Source organism: Lontra canadensis, unplaced genomic scaffold (genome assembly GCF_010015895.1).
Source record: "Lontra canadensis isolate GAN:19392208 unplaced genomic scaffold, GSC_riverotter_1.0 scaffold30, whole genome shotgun sequence".
Taxonomy (NCBI): domain Eukaryota; kingdom Metazoa; phylum Chordata; class Mammalia; order Carnivora; family Mustelidae; genus Lontra; species Lontra canadensis.
In genome coordinates, this window is record NW_022631024.1 from 7,707,921 (window position 1) to 7,729,480 (window position 21,560).

Below are 21,560 nucleotides of genomic sequence, written 5' to 3' on the forward strand. Positions count from 1 at the left end.
AATTTCTTGCTCCTAACCTCCGAAGGTATATGTTTGTTGTAAGTCTGGATCAGTAATCTTGACCACAAAAAACTCTTCACCCCGGAAGGACCACTGACCGAGGAGGTCTGTACAGCTGTTCACTTTGGAACGTGGACTGGAACTCAGGTCTCCTGAGACCGCAGACCAGTCATTTTTCATTCCATTATGGTGATTTCAGCCCCAGGAATAATCCCAGCCCCTCACCCAACCCTGGATCTGCTGTGATTTTGTTCTAAGGGCAGTTAAAAGTCCAAAGCAAAACGCATGACAGAAAAAAGTGGAGGCCACAGTTAATTAAGAATTCTAAGTGCAGACATTAATACTCAGGGGGATTAACAGGCTACACTTTACCCCTGAACTTACAGAATCCACTTGAACCCGTGGCCTGCATCTCCCTATTGCTGACTTTTCCCTATCCCTTCATACCAGTTTTTCTCAAATTAGACAAGCTTAAGGTCCTAACCCATCACATCTATATGGTTTCCTCTTTCACCTGGGAGCTGACTTCCGGAGGGGTCACAGCTGGCGTTGGAAGGGTGAGGAATGCAAAGGAACCTGCCTAAAGTGCTGTAAGTTAGAACCAGCAGAGACAGGCCTAGAAGTGACTGCAGATTTCTAGGACTGTGTGCCTGTGTGCCTGTGAGCAGTAAGTAGTTTTACAGTGACTGATATGTATTTTCATAAGATCCGTTTCTAAGGCCATTTCCCATCTTTTACTTCTCCACAGCCCTCAGCTACTGCTTTTTGCCCTCCTGGGTCAGGTACTCACAGATAAAAAAAAGTCCCACGTCCTGTTGGTGGTAAGGGTGAGAGTATGGTGGGGAGGACGGGGGGGGGGCAGTTGAGGGAGTGGCGGTCGGCCAGATGGGGTCCTGTCATTCCTCCTGTTTCTAGGAAACCAAGACCAGAAACCAGATAATTCCTCTTGGTACCCAGCAGTGGATACTTCATTCACTAGGGGAAGGATAGTTAATTTTTCAAAGGGAGCTTTTAAATTATAAACCAGACACATTAATTATAACTTTAATATAACAAATGTTATTAAAAGCAGCAATTCAAAACCATAAATCTTTCCAAAGGTGCACAGGGTTATTATAAGGTCAGTTGGCAGTAATGCAGCTATTAACTGGTATGAATGAAATGCTGGGATGTGGAGTCAAGGTGGCCTTGCTAGGCCTTATGCTGACTTTCCAAGTGAGGAAGACACCCCCCTTCCTCGCTTCCCCCTCTTCAAGCCCAGAGCCTCTCCGGAGCACGAGTAGAGAAGGTGCAGGTGCACTGTGGCAGGCCTTGCTCATCCTGTGCTTTCTCAGAAGCCTAGAAAGCAGGCTTGGGGGGTTGCTGTACCCTCTGAAGCCAGGCAGGAAGCCACAGATTGGATCCCAGATCCCACACCCCTGCCAGACTGGAGGCTGGCTTCTCAGTCCCCTTCCATCTGGCCCCAGTTGGGGGCTTCAGTGGCGGCAGCTGTGGGGCTGAGAGGAGGGAGAATGGGGCCCACCCCCAGCTGTTCCCTGCATGGCTCATGCTAGGGAAGCAGGAGGAAGCAGGTGGGCCATGTGCAGGAGGTGAGGTCCTGTGTGAAAGGCACTGTAGGAGCTGAGGTTTGAGGCAAGGGGCATCTGGATGATCTCAGGGACTCCCTGATGCTCACAGGTGGGGAGGGGCTGAGCCTAGCAATGGAAAAACCAGTTCCCCAGGCCCGCTACCCCCACACCACCCCTCTGTTCATCTACGTTCGCCCTGCAGCTGGCAGCCTACAAAACCCAGCCAAGCTGGAGGCCACAGCAGGGGTTGGCAAGGCCGGTCCCCATCTGGTCCACCCCCTGCCCTAGTAAAGGCACTTCTTTCTACTTTCCAATCATGTGAGTCTGTTTCTAATATCTCTGGAAGCAGCAAAAATGAGGGGTCCCCTCCCCTTCTCACTTTTGGTTTTCCTCCAGATGGGCATGAGTTGTAATGTCAGTTCTAAGAATTCTATTTTTACTCTCACTGACAAAGACTTTCCTTTGAGGGGACTGAATAGCACAAGCCCTTTAAAAATCCCAACCTGTCCCAAAAAGTGATTGTCAATCTCGGGGCACAGCAGGAGCTAGGGAAGAGAGTAGGCGTCCTCTGTGCCTCCCTGGGGGGTCACAGCTGGTTCGTGGCTGAAAGAAGGGGGCAGAGGCTGGACTTTCACATTTAGTTGCAGCACGCGGCCCCTGAAGAGGGCCAAGGGAGAGCCAAGGGCAGGAACCAGGCGGGCACCAGAGGGGGTGGGAGTGTGTATGTGTATATGGTGTGTGTGTGTGTGTGTGTGTGTGTGTTGTGTACTCCTGGAGGGTGAAAGCACACGTGTGATGGGAGCTTCTGTGAGAGTGTGTATGGTCTGGCTTGTGTGGTGGGTCGGGGGTGGGAGGCAGAGGAGACAGTCTGAAGGTCAGCATGATGTGGCTTCCTTTCCTCCCACTTCCTCTCCCTGCCCCACAGGTTGTCAAGGCCACTTCCATTCCAGCAAGGCCAGGGGCAGCTCCTTGGCAACTATGAGGGGCTGTGGCCAACGAGAGGACAACTTCTGGGACACGGGAAGCTGGCACTCAGAGCCTCTACTCTTAGCCGTAGTAAGTGGGCCCTGGGGTTGGTGCCTCCTGAGGCAGAGACCCAGCCTCTTCACACCCCAGATCCCGAGAGTCCCAGGGTCTCTGCCTCACAGGCTCTCACAGAGGCCGTCTCCCCCGCTCGCCGCCCCGGCCCAGGGCAGCAGGGAGTGGCAGGCAAGCGGGAGGGAAAAGCTCCGAGACGCGTCCTCTTCTCCACCTTCAGCCATGCTTAAAGGTTCCTGTTCTTATAATGCGATCCCTGGGTCGACTGGCTGCCCATGGGCCCGGTGCGAAGGACATCCAGGAGAGGGACAGCCGTGCACGCGCAGGCGTGTAGACACACACACCCAAATGGGGTGGGAGTGAGGAGGACACGGACAAAGAGAAAGACCTGGGCCTCGGGAAAAAGGGTCAGAGAGCCAGGGGGACACAGTTTCGGAGTTACAGGTAAACAGTTTGAGGGAGTGTGTGGAGACACCGAGTAGCAGCCAGTGGGACCTTAGAGACACAGGCAGAGGGGTCACGAGGCTGAGGAGGCCCGGGAGCAGAATGGGCGCGCAGAGCGGCGCAGGCCTCGGGCTGGCAGGCAGGCGGGAAGGGCCTCTTGCCAGGCACTTGGAGCTGTTGCGCTTTCCTCCCCCACCCCAGCCTGGAGAGAACTGTCTCTCCGTTGGTTTCCCGGCTGCTGGCATCTCCTGGAGCGAGTCAGTAAGGGGTGGTCCCTTCCCACTCCACCAGGTACTGAACCTTGCCCTCGGGCGTGACCCTCCTGGCCAGCACCTGGTACTTCTCCCCACAGGCTAGCCGCCCGGCTGCACCGAAATAGTTGGTGATGGATGACTTGAGGTGGGACAGGGACGAGTCGTCCTCACTGATGCTCTCGAAGGTGTGGCTGTCAATGCCTTCGTCTAGCCGCTCGGGGCCCGAAGTTGCCTCGGCACTGCTGTCTGAGGGGCAGCGCCCCCCCAGCTCGGCTGCCCGCCGCTTTGCCCGCAGTGGCAGGTACGCTTTGGCCCCCAGCTTCCTCTTGCGGCTGCCCACCGTCCGTCTAGGTCAGCATGGGGAGAGGGAGACGACAGGAATGGGATGGGATCATCCTGACGAGCCCTCTTCCTGAGCACCCCCGGACACTGGACACCGGGCACTGGGCCAGGCCCCAGGGCGTGGCGGGGGATGGAGTATGTCCCTGGGCCCTCCCCACAGGCCAGAGGAGGCTCGGGAGGAGGAGAAACTGGCTGCAGGGGAGCAGTGAGCCCGGAATTCCGACGAGGGTGCGCCCCCCACTAAAGCATGCCTGCGGAGGCCCTGCTGGAGCCGCTTGGTCCCTTCCCTGGGCGCTCCTGGACTCGTTCGCAGCTAGGAGTCCAGTGGTGTGGGCGGATGGGAGCGACACACTAACGGACCTTGTCCCCAGAGCCTGGACTGGAGAAAGGCGGGCGTGTGTGTGCAACACACACACAGGGACAGAAAGAGCTGGTGGAGAGACAGACACACATAAAAGAAGAGATGCGTGTCCACAGGTGCTTCGGAACAGAAAGTGAGCCCGGAAGAGCTCAGAGAACCAAAGAAACAGGAGGAACCAAATACAAATACAGAGGTGGTGCCCGAGATGCCCACGGGCGCACGGACGCCAGGATGCCAGTGTCCTAGCACACAGGTGCAGGAGCCTCCCGCGCCGCTAAGGACCGGCTCCTACCAAACACACTGTAACCCTGCCCAGGTCCCCAGGCGTTTTTGTCCCCTCTCCCAGACCCCCACCCTGCATGGTGCCATGTCCCCTGCCATCAGGCTTCTAAATCCATGGCTCTTTTCCTTAGTGACAGAGAAGACAGACCCCAGAGGTGGACAGCCAAGAAGCAGGACACCATACAGAGACCTGCAAGCCATGGCATACAGAGGCCAAGGAGCCTAGCATGGAAACTTCCCAGTGACAAGTGTCACATCGCCTGCAGCCGAGGCAGAGCATCCCGAGTGGCCATATGCAGTCCTGTCTGAACCCCAGGACTCAAAACCAGATGGTTCCTGACCCAGACTCACGAGCAGAGAGGGCCAGGTCCTCACGCTAGAGGAGGTATGGGGACGGGGGGGTGGGGACTGGGGAGAAGGACGGAGGCCGAGTCCAACCCGCAGGAACCTCACCTGGAGTCATAGGAGAGGCTGGTGGAGGCCGAGCCGGAGGTGCTGGCGGCGTCAGTGGAGTCCACATCTGAGAAGAAGGTCTGGCCTGAGCTGGCACTGAGAGGGAGGAGAGGGTGAGCTGCCCCCCGCCGTGCGTCTGCCTGTCCATCTTCTACCCTGCCAGTCGTCCAAGTCCAAGGAGTGATGGGACACTAGAGAAAGCCTTCCCTCGGCACCATCCCCGGCGGTGATGGGAGCCCTGATGAGCCCGACCCCGACACCTGGCTGCTCCACAGACCCAAAGGGCCTCCATTTCCAGCCTCTGTTCCCATCTACCAGCCAGGCAGATGCAGGTGAGGAGGTTCGGAGAGGCCGGAGGACTGTGCTGAAGGTGCACAGTTAGTAACCGCTGGGAGGGGGCTGGAGCCCAGGCCTGTCTGGCCGAAGCCCTCCTCCTCCAACAGGAAGCAGCACATGACTTTTCATCCTTTCGGAACTGAAACAGGGGACTGTGCAGTCCCTCCCCTGAGGTGCACCAAGCACGAGGGGCTGTGGGAATACACAGGAGCATCCGCACATCTGGGTAGTGTCTGGGAGGGCTCCCTGGAGGAAGGGGAATGTGGGATAACCTAAGCAATTCTGGTATCTGAGGGCCGGGAGGAGCAGAAGAGGGGCTGGGAAGGACGGGAGGGCCCAGGCCACATGGCCTGGCCTTCGATCCTGCTCTGGGGAGCCTGTCCCTGGGAGTCCTGGAGCCTTCCCACAGGAGGAGGGTGTGCCGAGACCGGGCAAATGTGGGAAGAGCAGCAGGCAGGCCAGGCAGGCGGCCTAACGCCATTTGGATCCTTTTAACCGGAATGACCCTTGAGGGAGCTTCCATTCCTTGAAAGGCTCTCTGCTTTGCGCCTTCCAGAGCCTTCTTTCATTGCTGGGGGAGGGAGGTCTCACTGCTTGCTTCTACCGCCACGCTTTAGAGTAGCCCTCTGCCAGGTCCCTCACGGTTACTTTTTTTTTTTTTTTTAAGATTTTATTTATTTATTTGACAGAGAGCTAGAGAAAGAGCGCAAGTAAGCAGAGTGGCAGGCAGAGGGAGAGAGAGAAGCAGGCTCTCTGCTAAACAGGGAGCTAGATGCGGGGCTCAACCCCAGGACCCTGGAATCATGACCTGAGCTGAAGGCAGATGCTTAACCAACTGAGCCACCCAGGCGCCCCATGCGGTTACCTTTTTAAGCTCTGAATTTCATCCAGCGAGAAGTCGAATATGCTGGCCAGGTGGTGGTTGGTGCTCCAGGCTGAGGTAAAGTCGCTCTGTGGACACAGGATGGATGGGGATGAGGGTCAGTGAGCATCAGAGCCACCTCCCACAGCACAGCACCGTCTCTCCGCTGAGGGCCACACAGGCTCTCTGAGAACTGGGCCTCCCCAGGGTAAGACTTGCCACCCACTCTTTCGTCCTAGGCTAACCAGGGAGCTGGACCATCCCGGTCCTGCCCCCAACTCTGTCTCTAGCTGACTGCACGACCTTCCCATCTCTGGGCCTCAGTCGTCTGAACTGCCCAAGGTGGACAGAAGAGCTGCCATGCTTCCCGGCTCAAGGGGTTGGGACACACAGCAGAGTGAGAGGCTGCCTACGAGTGCCTTGCACACCGTCAGGTTGGGGGACATGTGAGGACCGTTAGTGTCCCTGCCCATGCGGAGGGCTGTGGTGCCAATGCCTGGCCACTAAGGAAGGAGTGCTCTGGGCACCTGTCCCAGGCTGGCCTCAGCCAGTGGCTGACGTGTGACCTCAGGAGAGTTACTGGCCCTTCCTGGTCCACAGTGACCCCACGGGACTGTGGGAGCAAGGACATTTCCTCCCCTGCCCCGCCCCCCTTGGCTTCTGGGGAGAACTTGGGAAGATAAGGGAGTGTGGTCTTGCAGTGCCTGGCCTTTGCAGGGATCTGGCTTCTCCTTTAAGGGATGTGGCAGAGTGCCCCTGGGCCTGGGGGCGCTCAGTTCCCTGCACAGGAATCCCTGCTATGGGCTGACCCTGTGTGTGAATGTGGAGAGCAAGAAAACAAGAAACTAACACTGGGAATAGCATCTTCCAGCAAAAACTTTGATCTTTTTCTTCTATAAACTCGCCTTTTCTGCTGCTGGAATTCGTGAGGCAACAAACTGTGGAGACAGAAAGGGGAGAGGGGGGCCGGGTCAGAGCCTGAAGGCCCAGAGGGAGGAGGGACAGGACTGGGGACACACAGTGCAGGTGGGGAAAGGCACTCTTTCCGGACAGTGGGTGTGGAGGATGTGGGGGGCGGGTATGGTGAGGAGAAAAGAGAGGCGGCTGCTCTGTCCCCGATGCCCAGGACAAGGGGCTCAGCTCGGCCAGGAGAGCCAGGGACCCTTTACACACTCTCACTTCCCCTTCCCTCTCTGCCTAAGCCCTAACCCAGCAAGACTGGGCCCCACGACCTGGCTTGCCCTCCAAGCAAGGCAACAGGGGCCACGGTAGAGGGAGCCCAGGGTGTGGGACCGAGGCCCAGCTCGGTCGCTAACTGGCCCTCTCTGGTGCCTCCAGTAGGGCCTATCCGGGTGGAGATCTTCCCTGCTGGAGCCTTCCCTGCTCGCTTGGATGCCACCATCCTCTCTGGGCCCACCCACAGCCCACTGGCTGGGGCTGGAGCTGGGAGGAGCAGAGACCCCGAGCTCAGTCCCCGGGCACTGACCCAGGCTTGCTCTTTCCTCTCTTACGCAGCTCAGAGGCGCCGCCGCTCTCAGTGGGCACCAGGCCCTTGTCCGGCAGCAGCTTCCCTGGGGGGTTGGGGGGGACACGGATGCGCAGACGGAAGATGCACTTCTTCTTCTTGATCTCCTTGCCGCAGAGGAACCTGGGGGGTGGGCCGGGGAAGGAGAAAGCTCTGGAGTCTGTCAGTCCATCGTCTTCCTGGTCAGGAGAGGCAAGCATTAAAATAACCCGCTCTGCCTCCCCGGGCCTAGAGCTACAATCCAGGGTTGTCCGTGGAGACGCTGATTCCTCAAGGCCCGTGGGACCGGGGGTCCCGGATGGTGGCTGGGAATGTGGCTGAGGGTTCCTCCCTGTCCTGCCTCTTGCACATGTATGGCTCCTGCTGCTCTTCTCCCTTTTCTCCTCCCATGCCTCAACTAGCCCTGAGGTCACCTCCTACAGGAGGGTCTCCTCCAGCCCCCAGCAGAACTGCTATGGCCGAGACACTGGATTCTACGCCATTCTGTCTTCTGGTCTCCCCAAGGAGACTGAAAACACCTCCAGGTGCTTCCCTCCTTCCAACACTGGCTGAGCTACCGTGAGCTGCAGAGGTGACTCAGACAGTCCCACCTGTCCACAGGGAGGGCAGGGGACCCCACTCTTTAAGACTAGCACTGTGTCTGGGCCCCAAACCATGAGAAGGTGGAAGACAGAGTGGATGATTGCGTCTAGAGATGTCTGGAGGGGTCTCACAGAAGCAGGGACCATGTGCTATTCCTCACTGCGTCCTCGGCACCTACACAGGGCTGGCCCAGAGTAACACTGCAACAAACAGCCATCCGGGGAACAAATGAGTGAAAGGGACGGAAGAGCGCTCTAGTCAGCAGAAGGGGCGGAGCCAAGGCTCTGAGTGAGAGAGTGGTGGGTTCAGAATGGCCGACACCCAGGATAAATACTGCAGAAGATCAGCGGCAGAAGGCGTGAGCAGGGTCTGCTCAGGAGAGGCCTTGAATGCCGCGCTCAGGATCCTGGGCACTCCTTGCAGTGGCAACAAGGAATGTGTCAGCTGTGTGCTCTGAGAAGGTCTCAGCAGTCCAGAGGGAAGACACGGCCGAGGATGAGGTAGGAGGCTGCAGCCCGGCCGGGAGATGATGGACTGATCCTTCCGTGCCTGGCTCAGAACCACAGATGGCTGGAGCAGGAGGGGCCCTCAAAGATCAGGGGTGCACCCTCCATGGAGCCAAGCCAGGACCCAAACACATCATGCTGCTGGAGGGGTCAGGGAGGCATCATAAAGGAGGTGGGGTGCTCCCTGAATCTTGAAGAATGGGTAGGACTCATCTAGTCAAAGAGAAGGGGAGGGAGACCCAGGCTGGAGCAGTCTGAGCAAAGGCCACGAGGCAGGGAGCTGCTTTACACCCAATCCCACTTGCTGGGGGGCCCACGCACTCCCTCCCTTCCCTGCACGCACCGGCTTTTGTAACTGTTCAGCGCATTGAGGAGATGTGGTCCTCGGTCCGTCACGGGGGTGCTGGTGAGCTGAGGAGGAGAGCCAGCAGGAGAATCAGACCCAGCACAGGACCCTTGACCCCTCCCTCCCCTGATCTCTGAGTGAGGATCCTAACTTCTTCTAGGATTCTAAATCTTTTCACCTCTCTGAGCTCACTTCTCCATCTGGAAATGCGGAGAGTCAACTCGTGTCCTAGATGGATCAAGAGGTTTAATGGGTCACCCGGGGGGGTGGGGTGCTCAGTCAGTTAAACATCTGCTTTCAGCTCAGGACATGATCCCAGGGTCCTAGGATCCAACCCAATGTCGGGCTCCCTGCTCGGTGGGAGAGTCTGCTTCTCCTTCACTCTCTACCCCTCCCCCCTTGCTCGCTCTCTCCTGCACATGCACGCCCTAATAAATAAGTAAAATCTTAAAAAAATAAAAAAAGGTTTAAGAATGTCCATGCTCTTGACCCCATCATGACACACCATGGGCTCTATCACAGAAATGGAACATGAAATACAAACAAAGCTTTAAGTACAAAAACCTTCCCTGCTGCATCAGTCCTATGCCTGGGAAGTCTGCAAAGTGGGGAAGAGACCACTTGCCCATCCAGAAGGAACACAGTGAGTAAACCATGGTGGAAACCAATGGGGCCATTAAAAATGTTGACAAAAACTCTTTCAGAATATGGAAAAGTATTTATGATGTAACGTAAACTGAAAAAAAATGCTTTAAAATTTTTTCTACTATGTAATGTAAGCCAAGGAAAAGCAGACATAGAAGAAAGGACGGGAGACACCGGTAGCAGTTGTTTTCGTGCAGTGTGATGGGGATGGGGGAGTATGGGTGGCTTTTTTTTTTTAAGTGGGCTCCACACTCACCACAGAGCTCAACACGGGACCCAAACTCAAGTCCCTGAGACCAAGACCTGAGCTGAGATCAAGAGTCAGACACTTAACCGTCTCAGCCGCCAGGTGCCCCTGGATGATTTTTTTTTTTTTAAGTCTATTCCCTTGGGTGGCTCAGTGGGTTAAAGCCTCTGCCTTCCGCTCAGGTCATGGTCTCAGGGTCTTGGGATCGAGCCCCGCATCCGGCTCTCTGCTCAGCAGGAAACCTGTTTCCCTCTCTCTCTCTCTGCCTGCCTCTCTGCCTACTTGTGATCTCTGTCAAATAAATAACTAAAATCTTTAAAGTCTATTTCCTTATACTTTTTAGCACTTAACAGTTTTTCTACCAGGAACATATATGTTCTTTTTATAAATCAGAAAAAAGTTATTAAAAATATTAGCTCTACCTATTTAAGGCTTTACAATATGTATCTTTTTAAAGATTTATTTATTTATTTATTTATCCCTCACACAGGGTGAGGGAAGGGCGGGGGAGAATGTGAAGCAGACTCCCTGCCAAGCACAGAGGCGGATGTGGGGCTCGGTCCCACAACCCCGAGATCACGACCTGAGACAAAACCAAGGATTAGCTGCTCAACTGACTGTGCCACCCAGGTGCCCCAACAATATCTATGTCTTATAAATTATCAGATACTATAAATGAAGATGTCATTATATGAAAAGCTTCTGCAAAGCATAAAGGTCTTTTTTTTTTTTTTTTTTGTAAATTCCTGTCATCAAAGAGAGATTTGGGGCACTCAGTAGAGAAGATACCTCACTTTGGATTGGTGGAAAGGACTCTAAGGTTGTTGTTAGGGAAAAGGGGGCATGGCCCACCATGGGAGAGCTTGGCTCCAGTCCTGGCTCAGCTCCAAAGTGGCGCTGGCCACCAGCAAGTCAGTCTCCACCTCTGATGTCCCGAAAGCCTCTGGTTGTTACTTTGCTCCCTGGGTCCCAGGCCCCACGCCGCACGGGACGACTTCTGCTATGCAGAGTGAGACCAGCAGGGGGCAGGCCCACTTCACTTTCCATCGTAACCAGGTACCTGGAGGAGGCCAAACACCTCCATAGAGATCCCTGCTCCAGCCAGATCCACCCCTAGCTCCCTGCTGCTGAGTCAGTGAGACCCCAACCCACCCGCTGGCAAAGCCTGGGCCAGGAAGCCCCTTGCAGGGCACGGGCTCAGAGGCTTGGACTCAGGGACATAGCAGCTAAGAGGCTCTGGTTCTTTGCCCCAGCACACAGCCCTCACAGACAGGCAAGGCTGCTGAAGAGCGAGCCCTCAGCTCCCCAGATCCCTGTCTTGTTCTGGGCAAACGGCTCCCCTCTTGGGAGCTTGGGAAGCCCACTGGGGAGCGGCCTCCCGCCACTCTGCCGTCCCACAGTCCTACGTACCTTGCCGAGCTGCAGGAGCTCCCAGTGGTGGTTGACAAAGGCCAGAATCTCCTCAAAGTCAAAGTACTTCTTCTTGCTCTGCACCCCCAGGTTGTAGAGGGCCAGGTGAACCACATCCACCCTGGGCAAGGGGACGAGTAGGTGGGGCTGGGGTGAGGTGGCAGCCTGCCCAGCCAGGGCTGGGACCTCCTGTGTCCGGGCTGAAGGGCGGGGGCAAGGCTGGGAGCTGGTGGCTGGAAATGGAATTGTTCCCAGAGGGAGGCGGGAGCGGAGCAGCTGGGAGGGGATGTGGGTGGGCCAGGTCAAGCCCCACCCTCTCACCATCGAAGGGGCAGCCGCTCGATGTACTCAGGGCCCTGGTTACACACGGAGCAGAGGAACAGGTAGAACCTGGGGGCGGGCGGAGAAGGGCCTGTGGTGGGAGGGGCTGACACCCTACCCTAGCCCAGACCCTCGCCCCGCACACCCCTCCTGCCTTCCCACAGTCAGCGCTGTCCTTGTCCCAAGGGCTAGTGGCCCTATAGCAGATGGGGGTTAGGATGGGACTGGACAAAGTCCAAGAGATACTTCCCTATCCCTCCTTCCCCCATGTCATTATCCTGGAGTGCGGCTGAATTCGCAGCGAGCTGGGCTAGGCTGAGCTGGAGCGGGGACCATCTTCCCCTCTGAGACATGCATGCACACAATCACAAACACAACACACTAACCAAGACACACAATATCTGGGGCAACACACAGAAGCCTTCTGTTAGCTTAGCCCCATTTATCAGAAGCCAGATCAATCATCCACCTCCCAGTTGCCCCTTGAGTAGCCACGGTAGGGGTGGGGCAGGGCTGCCTCTCTCCTTCTTCCCCAGACACTGCAGGAGACTGGGGCTTAGGGAAGGTGGGACTTTGTCTAAGGTTCCCCCACAAATCGGTGGCATCTGGGGCTGCAGCCTGGTTTGTTTCTCTGCTGAGAAGGCCTCCTTCGCCCCAAGCTGCCTCTCCTAGACGGAAGCCCACCATCCGAGAACCCCCCCCCACCCCGCCCCGTGCCGCGCAGGGCCGGGCAGGCAAGCTGGAAGATCCGCTGCCCCCTGCTGCTCTCCCGCCCATTCCCCCCATGACCCCCATCCCAGGCTGAGCCGGGCCAGCCGAGCACCTACCGGTCCCCGAACATCATGGGCTCATTGAGGCACTGGGTGCAGGCCTCGTGGAACCACTGCCGGCACCGGTGGCACTGCAGCATCCGCAGGTACCATCTGGAGAGCCAGAGGAGCCAGGGTCAGCCAGGCCCGCACTCCCAGCCAGCCAGCAGCCTCAGCCGCCTGGCCCTGCACCAACACGCGCTCCACCCGGGGCAAAAGGAAGAGAACTCACAGTTACCCAGCATGGACGGAGCCGGCACCGGGGGCGGTCCGGGCATGCGTTCCATCGGTTCATCGTGCCGTCTGGTAAAAGACGGGCCACTGCCCTAATTTTATGGGGGACTCTGAGCTTAAATGGCTTGCTCAGGTCACTCGGGACGCGAGTGGGGTATGGTGACTCAAATCCTGGCTCCCTCCCTTCAAAACCTGCGCTCCTCATGCCACACCAGAGCCCCATCTCTGGACTGCACCACACAGGCCACTTCTCAAACACCACCGAAATGGAAAGGTCTGCCCGGGAGATGTCGTGGGAGCCTGATAGCCCCTGTAAGCTCCAAGGGCAGCACCCTGTCTGGCTTTTCTTACTCGGTCCTCTGTCTACCCTATGATGGCCATCCAACGACTACTCACTGAGCAGGAAGGAAGAGCAAAGTGGCACTTCCTTAATGACAACTGATGCTTTGTTTGCAGCTTGCCAGGTGAGGTCCCTGGACTGACACGCCTGGGGTCTGGGTTAAACTATGAAGATCTCTTGGTCCCCTCGAGACCTGCTCAGTGTTTCAGGGAACCCCTGGGAGATGCATTTTTAACAATCACCCTGAGCGGCTCTGCCCGGTAAGCACTGAGAGCCACTGTCTCAATTCTGTAAAGGTCTCGTTAAGCATTTCTCCCTTTTATCCCAAAGACCTTCCCACACGCAGGGAAGTTGATGACACCAAGGTTGTTAACCCCACTTGAGAGATGAAGCACTTCAAGAGACTTGCCCAAATTACCCAGCAAGGTTGGATAAGCTCAGCCTCTAGGACCCCTACTACTTGTCAACAGAGCTTGAGGATAAGATTCAGGACTTCGATGCATCCTGTGGGCTGTGTCCTGAGGGCACAGACCCCATCTCTCCCTTCTGTGGTTCCTGCCACAATGTCTGGTGCAGTCAGTCCAAGGGAGCAGGCTCAGTTACCCATGGCTACATGGACCCAGCCCGGTCAGGAAGAATCAAAGACTCCTGCCCTACAGTAGGGACAAGAATCCCCTCCACAGCCTGACACATGACCCCCACCCCCTGCTTGCACACTTCCAGAGGAAAAATACCTTAATATCTCACCAGGAGCCTGTCTCATTGACTCTGACAATGGACAGGTTTATCCTCAATTCCGTGCCCCAGAAGTAACAGCTCAAATGTATTAAAGGCTGACCAAGTGCAAGGCACCGGGTGAGACTTTATGTGAATTATCTAATCGCTACTCTGCTCATAATCCCATGTAACGGGAACACTACGATGAGAACTGGGCCCAGGGGCTGCGCACAGCTCCAAGAGGCTGGGAAGATCCGGACACTCTCTTCAATACCTCCTACCCTTTCCGGGAGGCGCCCTCTGAGAGTGCAAGCCGGGCCACCTCGAGCCCCGCCTCCGGGCCCCACCCGGCGGCCTTAGCTCCACCCCCACCACACAGCCCCGCCCCTCTGGGAGGCCCCGCCCCTGACGCAGATCCCCACCCCCCCTCCTCCCGCCCCTCCGGGGAAGACCCCGCCCCCGCAGCCTTACTCTCCCGGCCCGCCGCAGTAACAGTAACACTGCTGCTGGTTGGTACGGTGGGGCGAGTCCCATTCGAGCTCCTCCGGCTGGTAGGACAGCACCATCTTCACGGCTTGCAGCGTCCTGGCGATGGCGCCCTTCTTCAGCGCGCCGCCTTTCTGCAGGGAGATAAGGGTCTGACTCAGCCGTGGGGGTCCCGGTAGGGGGCTGGGGGCTGGTGGCTGGGGCGGCGGCAGTGCGGGGCGGCCACACGAGTCTGCACGCTGCGGCTAGCAGGGGACATGCTGACCCTGCGCACCCGCAGGTATTCCAGCGTAGTGAGAAACGCAAGAAGTTTTTCCTCATCGATCCCAAATCTATCTATCCTCTCTCCATCCCGAGGCTCTCCTAGTAACAGCATTTTAGGTAACAATATAAGTAACAATAATAACCAATATGTATTGAGGCGGGTACTCACATGGGTGTTGTCTTTTGATAGCAAACACCATTTATTGGGGGCTTCCTACCCCTGGCACCAAACCCAGATCCATTTTACCATCTGTTGAGGCTCAGGGGGGTTAAAGAACCTGGCCAGGGACATATGACTTGCTGGTCAGCGGCGGCAGCACTGTCTGCCTCCAAAGCCCAGGCTTTGTGACCTAGAGCCCAGGGCGTGTAGGCTTCCTGGTGAAGTGGGGAAAGGCAGGGAGTGCAAGGAAGGAGGGCTCACCCGCACAGCCAGTGCGAAGATGCAGCGTCGGCAGAACCAAGGTGTGAGCAGGGGTCGGTCCGCACTGCCGGCTCTAGGGATGTGGCACTGTTGATGGTACCCTACAGCAGAGGGGGGGTAGTGAGTGCCCGCAGGGAAGCAGCAGCCCCCAGGCCAATCAACACAAAGGCCTGGGGAGGGTGCTGGGGAGGGCACAGCAAGTCCAAGCAGCTGGGTGCCTGCCAGCTGCCAGGCGATCTTCACCAAGGCAGGCAAGCCGGTGTCCAAGCAGGCAACTCAAAAGACAGCCTGGGCCCGGGTGGGGGAGACACCACAGTCTGCCTTCAGCCTCTGTGTCCCATCTCTCCACCCATTCTCTCTACTGGGTTAGGGGGAGCTCCAACCTGCACATCTTGTCTTACCTTCCAGAAGCCCCAGCTATCCCCAAGGGTCACCTCCCCAGGCCCTCATTCCCAGGACCAGCTCCCTGTCACTCTGGAGCTCCAACAGAAATAGGAAGCCTGCTGAGATCCCAACAGTGAGGCATGTCCATTTGGCCAGCAGGGGGTGGGGAACCTCAGGTCAGGGACTCCTCTGTGCCCTGATCACCACACTCACCCAGGCCACACTTCCCACAGATGAGGATCTCATTGAGTGGCCCTGACGTCTTCCCCAGACAGATGTTGCACTTGGGCTCCTCCCCCGGAACGCCAGCTGAAAGGGAGAGAGAGAAGCCCTCCTGGGTCAGGTCTGGCTCAAGGGAATTAGAAGAGTTTAAAAATTTACCATCTAGGTACTAAGCCTCTACTCAATGTGGGACCTGGCACTGGGCCCGTGGGCCAACTCATGAATCGCCCCAACCATTCGGAGCAGGCTGGTATCATTAGCCTATTCTAAGACCAGGAAATTGAGGCTCAGAGTGGTTAAGTCCCAGAAGTTAAGTAGGAGAGGAGGGATTCTAACCATGACTGTTTGACATCAATTCCTTTGTTCTTTCTGACCATATCATGCTTCCTCTTCTGCCTAATTTAGTTTTTTATGTAAACAATAATAGATTATAATGAAACTCCATGTTCTGAACAATTAAGAACTCATAGCCAATCTTGTTTTGACTATATTCCCATCTATTTCTTCCTTTTGTATTATTTTGAATCAATTCCCAGATACCTAACCATTTTCTGAAAATATTTCAGTATGTAATTCTGGAAGATCAGGATACTCTTTAAAAAAAAAAAAGCAACATAACTACAGTGCCTTTACTGTACCTAAAAATTAAAAACAATTTAGTATCAACCAACAAATTCAATTAGTGTTCATATTTCCAACTGTTTCTTAAATAAAAATGTCATAACAATTTTAAGTATGTTCAACTGCTTTTTATGTGCAAGTTCTTTCTCATCTCTTTTTTTTTTCTTTACTTTTGGTTACTGTTGAATATGTGTGTTTCTGTGTGAAAGGTATGATATATATTAATACATTCTGATACATGTTTCTGTCTTGTCCCCCTGGCAGACTCAAAGTTTTATAAGGGCAGAAATGGTACCTGCTCGTCACTAAGTCCCCAGGACCTTCTACTTTGTGTAGCACATAATGTGTACAAGACACGTTTGTTGAATACATGGTCTCTTGCCTCTTATTCCTGAACGTGCCACTGCGGGTCACGGTGAACCCGCACGGGCTCAGGGAAGTGAGCTGCTGATGTAAACCAATAAAGTAGTAAGCTTGATTAAGTAATCAATAACTCTGGCTTACTCAGCCTTGTGCTCTCATCTTGGGTGATGCTAGAGGGACACTGTCCTGCCTGTGGGGCACAGTTATCTGGCTGGGGAGACAAGCTGTTCCCCAGGTGAGCACTGTTAGCCTGTCCAGGGTTCCCAACACCGGTGTCTTTCTTTCCCTGCTGGCTCCCTATGCCTTCCGATGGGAAGGTAGCTCAAGAGAAGAACTCCCCATGGCTTTAGACCTTTGTAGAAAAAACAGAGTGATGGGGGCTTGGAGAAGAGTCTCCATGTCAGCATCAGCCACGACACCTTGGAGACAGGGGTGGTTTGGAACCTCTATGACCCAGCTGGGTTCTGTGGCCTCTACTTGGCAGGCTCCTTGAAGTCCTTTCTTACAGTAACAAATTCTTTCAGAAGTGCCACCCCGGAACTCAGCAGTGCTAAGCTAAGTGCTACACTTGGGTTCTCATGTCACCAGCCTGTGAGACCACTAATGTCATCACCTCCTTTCTTCAGGGGAAGAAACTGAGGCTCAGAGAAGTGGCATCACTTGCCCAAGGACATGTAGCTAGTGAGCGGCAGAGCTGAAACTCGGTCTGAGGTCTCCTGAGCCTACACTTGGAGCTCCGTGTTGGAAGTGTAGGAGTGTTGGGACTTCTGAGTGGCGTCTGTCATGTCTGTGGTAAGGAAGAATGATGGCCAGAATGGGAAAATGTCAGCTCTCTGCGTACAGAGATGGCACCCAACCCAGCTCCCTTTCGAAGGCGGTCCAGCTCTGTCCAAGCATGTCTGTCTCCACAATGCCTGGTCTGTCTCTGCTTTCTTGGCTTCCCACCAGGACTAGGGCTGCCTCCACTAGTTTTCTTCACATGTGGACAGGGCACACCGTGCTCACATCTAGAGGTGCCAGTTTTGATTGCCTGGGCCCCTCGCCCAAGTTCCTAGACCCAGCCTGACCCTCAGCTTTGTGCAGTTGGGGATGATGTGCCATCCCAGCTCTCCCGGCACCTCCCCTGAGCCACCTTCTCCACCTGCCTGCCTCCCTCGTGATGTGGGAGTGATCAAGGACATGATGGATGTCAGAAGTGCCTTTCCATGTAAACACACAACTAGCCATCCTATCTGCTCAGGTGGGCTTGTTGGGGCATAGGGGTCCATGAACAAGGCAAGACACAAGCAGTACAAGAGAGAAGGAGAGAAGGAAAAAAAAAATCAAACGGAGGAGGAGAGAGGGCCAGGGATGGGGCCAGGGAGCCCGAGCTCTTAGGAATACTCACCATGCTGTATGTCCTTCCACAGGACCCAGTATTTAGAATTATCTTCAAAAGTCACAAGGCAGCTCTGCTTAGAACTGCTGACCTAGGGCATGAACAGGGAGGGACAATGTGAAAAAGTGGCTAGGGAAAAGCCACTGGGACACGGTCTTCCATTCCCGTTTTTGTCCCCACAGGATAGGGGGATTACACCTGCTCCTTGTGCCCCAGAAAGCAGAGCTAGGCTGGAAGGGGAGGGAGGACAGCAGTTCCAGAGGTAACTCGCGCCAGTACCCGGGGCCAGAGTCAGGGTCTGGGGAACCGCAACCTGGTGGGAATGCAGATGGTAGCACAGGCTAGGTGGTCCTCTGAGATCCCTTCCAACCTGATGAACCTTGTTCTCTAGGCACACAGAGCTCTATTCTAAAGACCTGGTTGGATGACACTGGCCCTAAAGATGACACCTGCAAAAGCAGGTTCTGGGTCCTTCCAGGATCATCTTTTGAGCAGGAGGGGCATGAAGGGAGGCCTAGGCCAGAGGCTACACCTGGAAACTGGGACCAGGGAGGAGAGGTTTACCCTCTTGATCTTCCCAAGGTAATACAGCCCATCGGTCCAGCGGCACAGCACATACTGGCCCTCTGTCAGCTTGGACATCAGGTCTTTGAAGTTGTTCTTGGCTTTTGCAAGGGCCCCCTTGTTGGGGAGGTGGGTGGTGGCACCATAGGAGTCCCGAGTCCCTGGGTCCAGAGAGCGATTCTCCATCAGCTTCCCCTGACACTGGAAGAGAAAGAGAAGAGGATTTTTATTCCTCGCTCTCCTGCTTCAGCAGTCCATCCGGGGAGGGAAGGAGACTACCATTTACACAACCTATGGTACTAGGTGCCAGGCACTTCTATCATCTCATGGGATCCTCGTGACTGTCCTGTGAGGGAGACTTTATTATTCCCATTCTACGGACAGAGAAACTGAGGTTTGACAAGGGAAAGTGGCCAGTGGGGCAGAGGCCACGCCAGGCTCATAATCAGGTGGGCCGATTCTTTTTTTTTTTTTTTTTAAGATTTTATTTATTTATTTATTCGACAGACAGAGATCACAAGCAGGCAGAGAGGCAGGCAGAGGCGGGGGTGGGGGAGAAGCAGGCTCCCTGCCGAGCAGAGAGCCTGATGTGGGGCTCGATCCCAGTATCCTGAGATCAACGACCTGAGCCAAAGGCAGAGGCTTTAACCCACTGAGCCACCCAGGTGCCCCAAGTGGGCTGATTCTAAAGCCTGCCTCTCTTCCCACCCATACCATGTTGCCTTCTAAAGATAAAGAATCTCTCAACCAACCAGAGAGCAGTCTCCATGTCCAGGCGGCCTGAACTCCCAGGCTTAGGAGCCTGAAGATTTATCCCTTAAGCAAACATGTTCTCTGAGTGGAGGGCCTTTTCCAGGGGAGCATGGAGAAGACTTTGCTGCTTAACAACCCCCCACCCCACCCCAGCCCAACCCCTGCCCTGAGATCTGGCCAGAGGAAGCTCACCTAGGAAGGAAAACTCCTAGGTGACTTGTGACTGGGTATAGATGGTCCACCTGTGTCTTCACGATCCCCTGTTCTGCTCTCAGTTATGCGGTGATTTAATGGAAACCAGTCCTGGGACATTTAAACTCACTCTGTTTCTACTCAGATGCAAATGTGCTGCTAGCAGGTAAGGCAACACAAGCCACCCTCCCAGCACCTGTCTCTCCCACCATCCTGTAGAGCACACTTCTGCCCCACTGCTCTCTTCTTCCTGCTAATGGGACCACTAATGCGGACCCCCAAACCCCTGAGCGCCTTTAGACTTTCCCAACCAGTGAGTTGCCACCGTTGGCCAACTTCAAGCCCAGTGGATTTCTGGCATCTGGCCCCTCTTTTCCATGTCCCTGTCCTGGTCTGAGTTCAGGCCTCTCTCTTGCTTGGGCCGTTCACTCATCCCACAACTATTTCCCAAGCCTTGTGCTCACTTACGCAGGATGCTGGGATGGGGAAGGAGACCACCAGCACGCACGGCACGTCACTCCCTGCTTTCCTGTCTTCCCACCAGACACTTCCACACGGCCACCAATTCTTACTTCTCCCTTCCAGAAACCTTCTGTGGCTCCCCAGTGTCTTCACAGGCTTTCGGCCCCTCCTCCCTTCTCTGGGTTCACCTGGCTCTATGCCCCTCCACACACTCTCCGCTGAGCCCAGAGGAACACAGCCTTGCTCTGTTCCCTGCACCCCCTACCCTGTTCCCCTCCTTCTCCCTGCTGTGGCAGGGCGCCCCTGGTGTTTGTAGACAGGGAGAGAGTCCTGTGTGTTTTGCTGTCAGTGCGTGTGGACTCCTGTGAGATTGTGTTTCACGATGTCTGCGGCCGTGTGTCAGTGGGTATATGAAATTAAATACATGTGTGTGCCTGTCAGGGGCCCTGGGGCAGGCAGGGCACTGCTGAGGTCTAGGCTCCCCAGACGACACTGTGGCCACGTTTCCCTCCACCCCACATCCCCATTCTGCCCTTTTCTGGACGCAGAGCAGTGCAGGCATTGGGCGAGGTAATTGCACCGAATCCCAGCCTTCTCCCTGCCACCTGGCTCCTGGGCGCTACGAAGTCCCCGCCCGCCGGGCCTGGGCCCGGGGCCCCGCAGGTTCACAAACTGACACTTCCTCCCCCACTGCACCGTTGGGAGCCGGCCGGGTCGCCGCTCCCCCACTGGCCGGGCGGGGGCCCCCGGGTGGCGGCCCCCTCCCCGCGCCTCCATCCTCCCGGAGCGGGCCCCCGCGGGCTGTGATTGGTTGATTCAAACCCATCTGCAAAGAAATGCCTGTTTGCGGGTTCCCGTCGGCGTCCAGTTCAAATCCGCGGCACCCGGAGCGCGGGGCCGGGCGGGGGCAGGAAGCGAGGATGATTCATGCGCCGGGGCCTCTCCCAGGGCGGCCGTTGGCTTTTTTAAAAAGGGTGTTGGGGGGGGGGGGGACACTTGCAGAGGTACCCCCCTCGGGTTCAAGCGCTCCTCTCTTCGGTTGCTCCGACGCCAAGCCTCCCTGTCCCAGTCCTGCAGCAGCCTGACTTAAGACGTGAGCAAAATCCCAAATGCCTCTGTCGGTCTCCACCCCCGCCGCCACCACCCCCCCCCCCCCCCCCCCCCCCCACGCCCAGACTTCCCCCCCCCCCCCCCCCCCCCCCCCCCCCCCCCCCCCGCCGCCTCCCGAGGCGCTCGGTTCGCCCAAGTCCCGGGAGACTTCGCAAAGAGCGACCTGTGCCGGGAGCAAAGCGTCTGGCGGGGAGTCCCCGCTGAACTTACCGCGAGCCTGCGTGTCGGCCGGTCCCACTTGGAGTCTGGCCACCAGGCGCATCGGCGGAGGCGGCTGCGCGCGGCCCGCGGCTGCCCGGCCGAGTGTCCGCCCGTGGGGTCGGGGTCTCGGCGGGGGCGGGGCGGGGCGGGGGCGCCGCGGGGAGGAAGGGGGGAGGCGGGGAAGGGAGGGGCCGGGGCGCTCAGGAAGGGGCCCCCCGGGCGCGGGGCGCCATCTTTTTCGCGTTTTCCCGCGAATTATTGACGTCCCGCTTATGTAATTAGCGGGGGCCGCGGCGGCCTCGCCATTGGAGCCTGCGGCCGCGGGGCCCCGCAGCGCCGCCCGCCCGCGCCCGCCCCCGCGCGTCCCCGACCCCCCGCCCCCCGCGCGCGCATCCCCGCCGTCCCGCGCGCCGGGCGCAGGCACGCGGCGCGACAGCACGGGGACGCGGAGCCCGCCGCGACCCGGCCACGCCGCGGGCACACGCGGAAGCACTGCCGCGCGCCGCCGGAGGAAACC

At 56.6% G+C, this 21,560-nt stretch overlaps 1 protein-coding gene across 10 annotated transcripts; it reads right to left on the reverse strand.

The window, feature by feature from the left end:
• Positions 1–3,195: 3,195 nt before the first annotated feature.
• On the reverse strand, positions 3,196–21,184 carry PHF19 (PHD finger protein 19). 10 transcript variants are annotated; one of them, XM_032865741.1, is made up of 15 exons: positions 21,053–21,184; positions 18,326–18,526; positions 17,771–17,852; positions 15,391–15,486; positions 14,794–14,894; positions 14,094–14,242; positions 12,350–12,445; positions 11,523–11,591; positions 11,202–11,322; positions 8,897–8,964; positions 7,427–7,588; positions 6,791–6,878; positions 5,944–6,029; positions 4,743–4,838; positions 3,196–3,651 (listed from the first exon to the last, which is right to left on the reverse strand). In XM_032865741.1, exons 2-15 carry the CDS (start codon positions 18,509–18,511, stop codon positions 3,309–3,311), a joined length of 1,743 nt encoding a protein of 580 aa, XP_032721632.1. In that variant the 5' UTR covers positions 18,512–18,526; positions 21,053–21,184; the 3' UTR covers positions 3,196–3,308. The 10 variants fall into 10 exon arrangements, 8 of the variants coding, with proteins under 8 accessions (XP_032721632.1, XP_032721629.1, XP_032721636.1 ...); XM_032865740.1 differs by lacking the exon at positions 3,196–3,651 and adding an exon at positions 3,745–4,076 and having other exon boundaries at positions 21,053–21,160; XM_032865738.1 differs by lacking the exon at positions 11,523–11,591 and having other exon boundaries at positions 21,053–21,160.
• Positions 21,185–21,560: the final 376 nt, after the last annotated feature.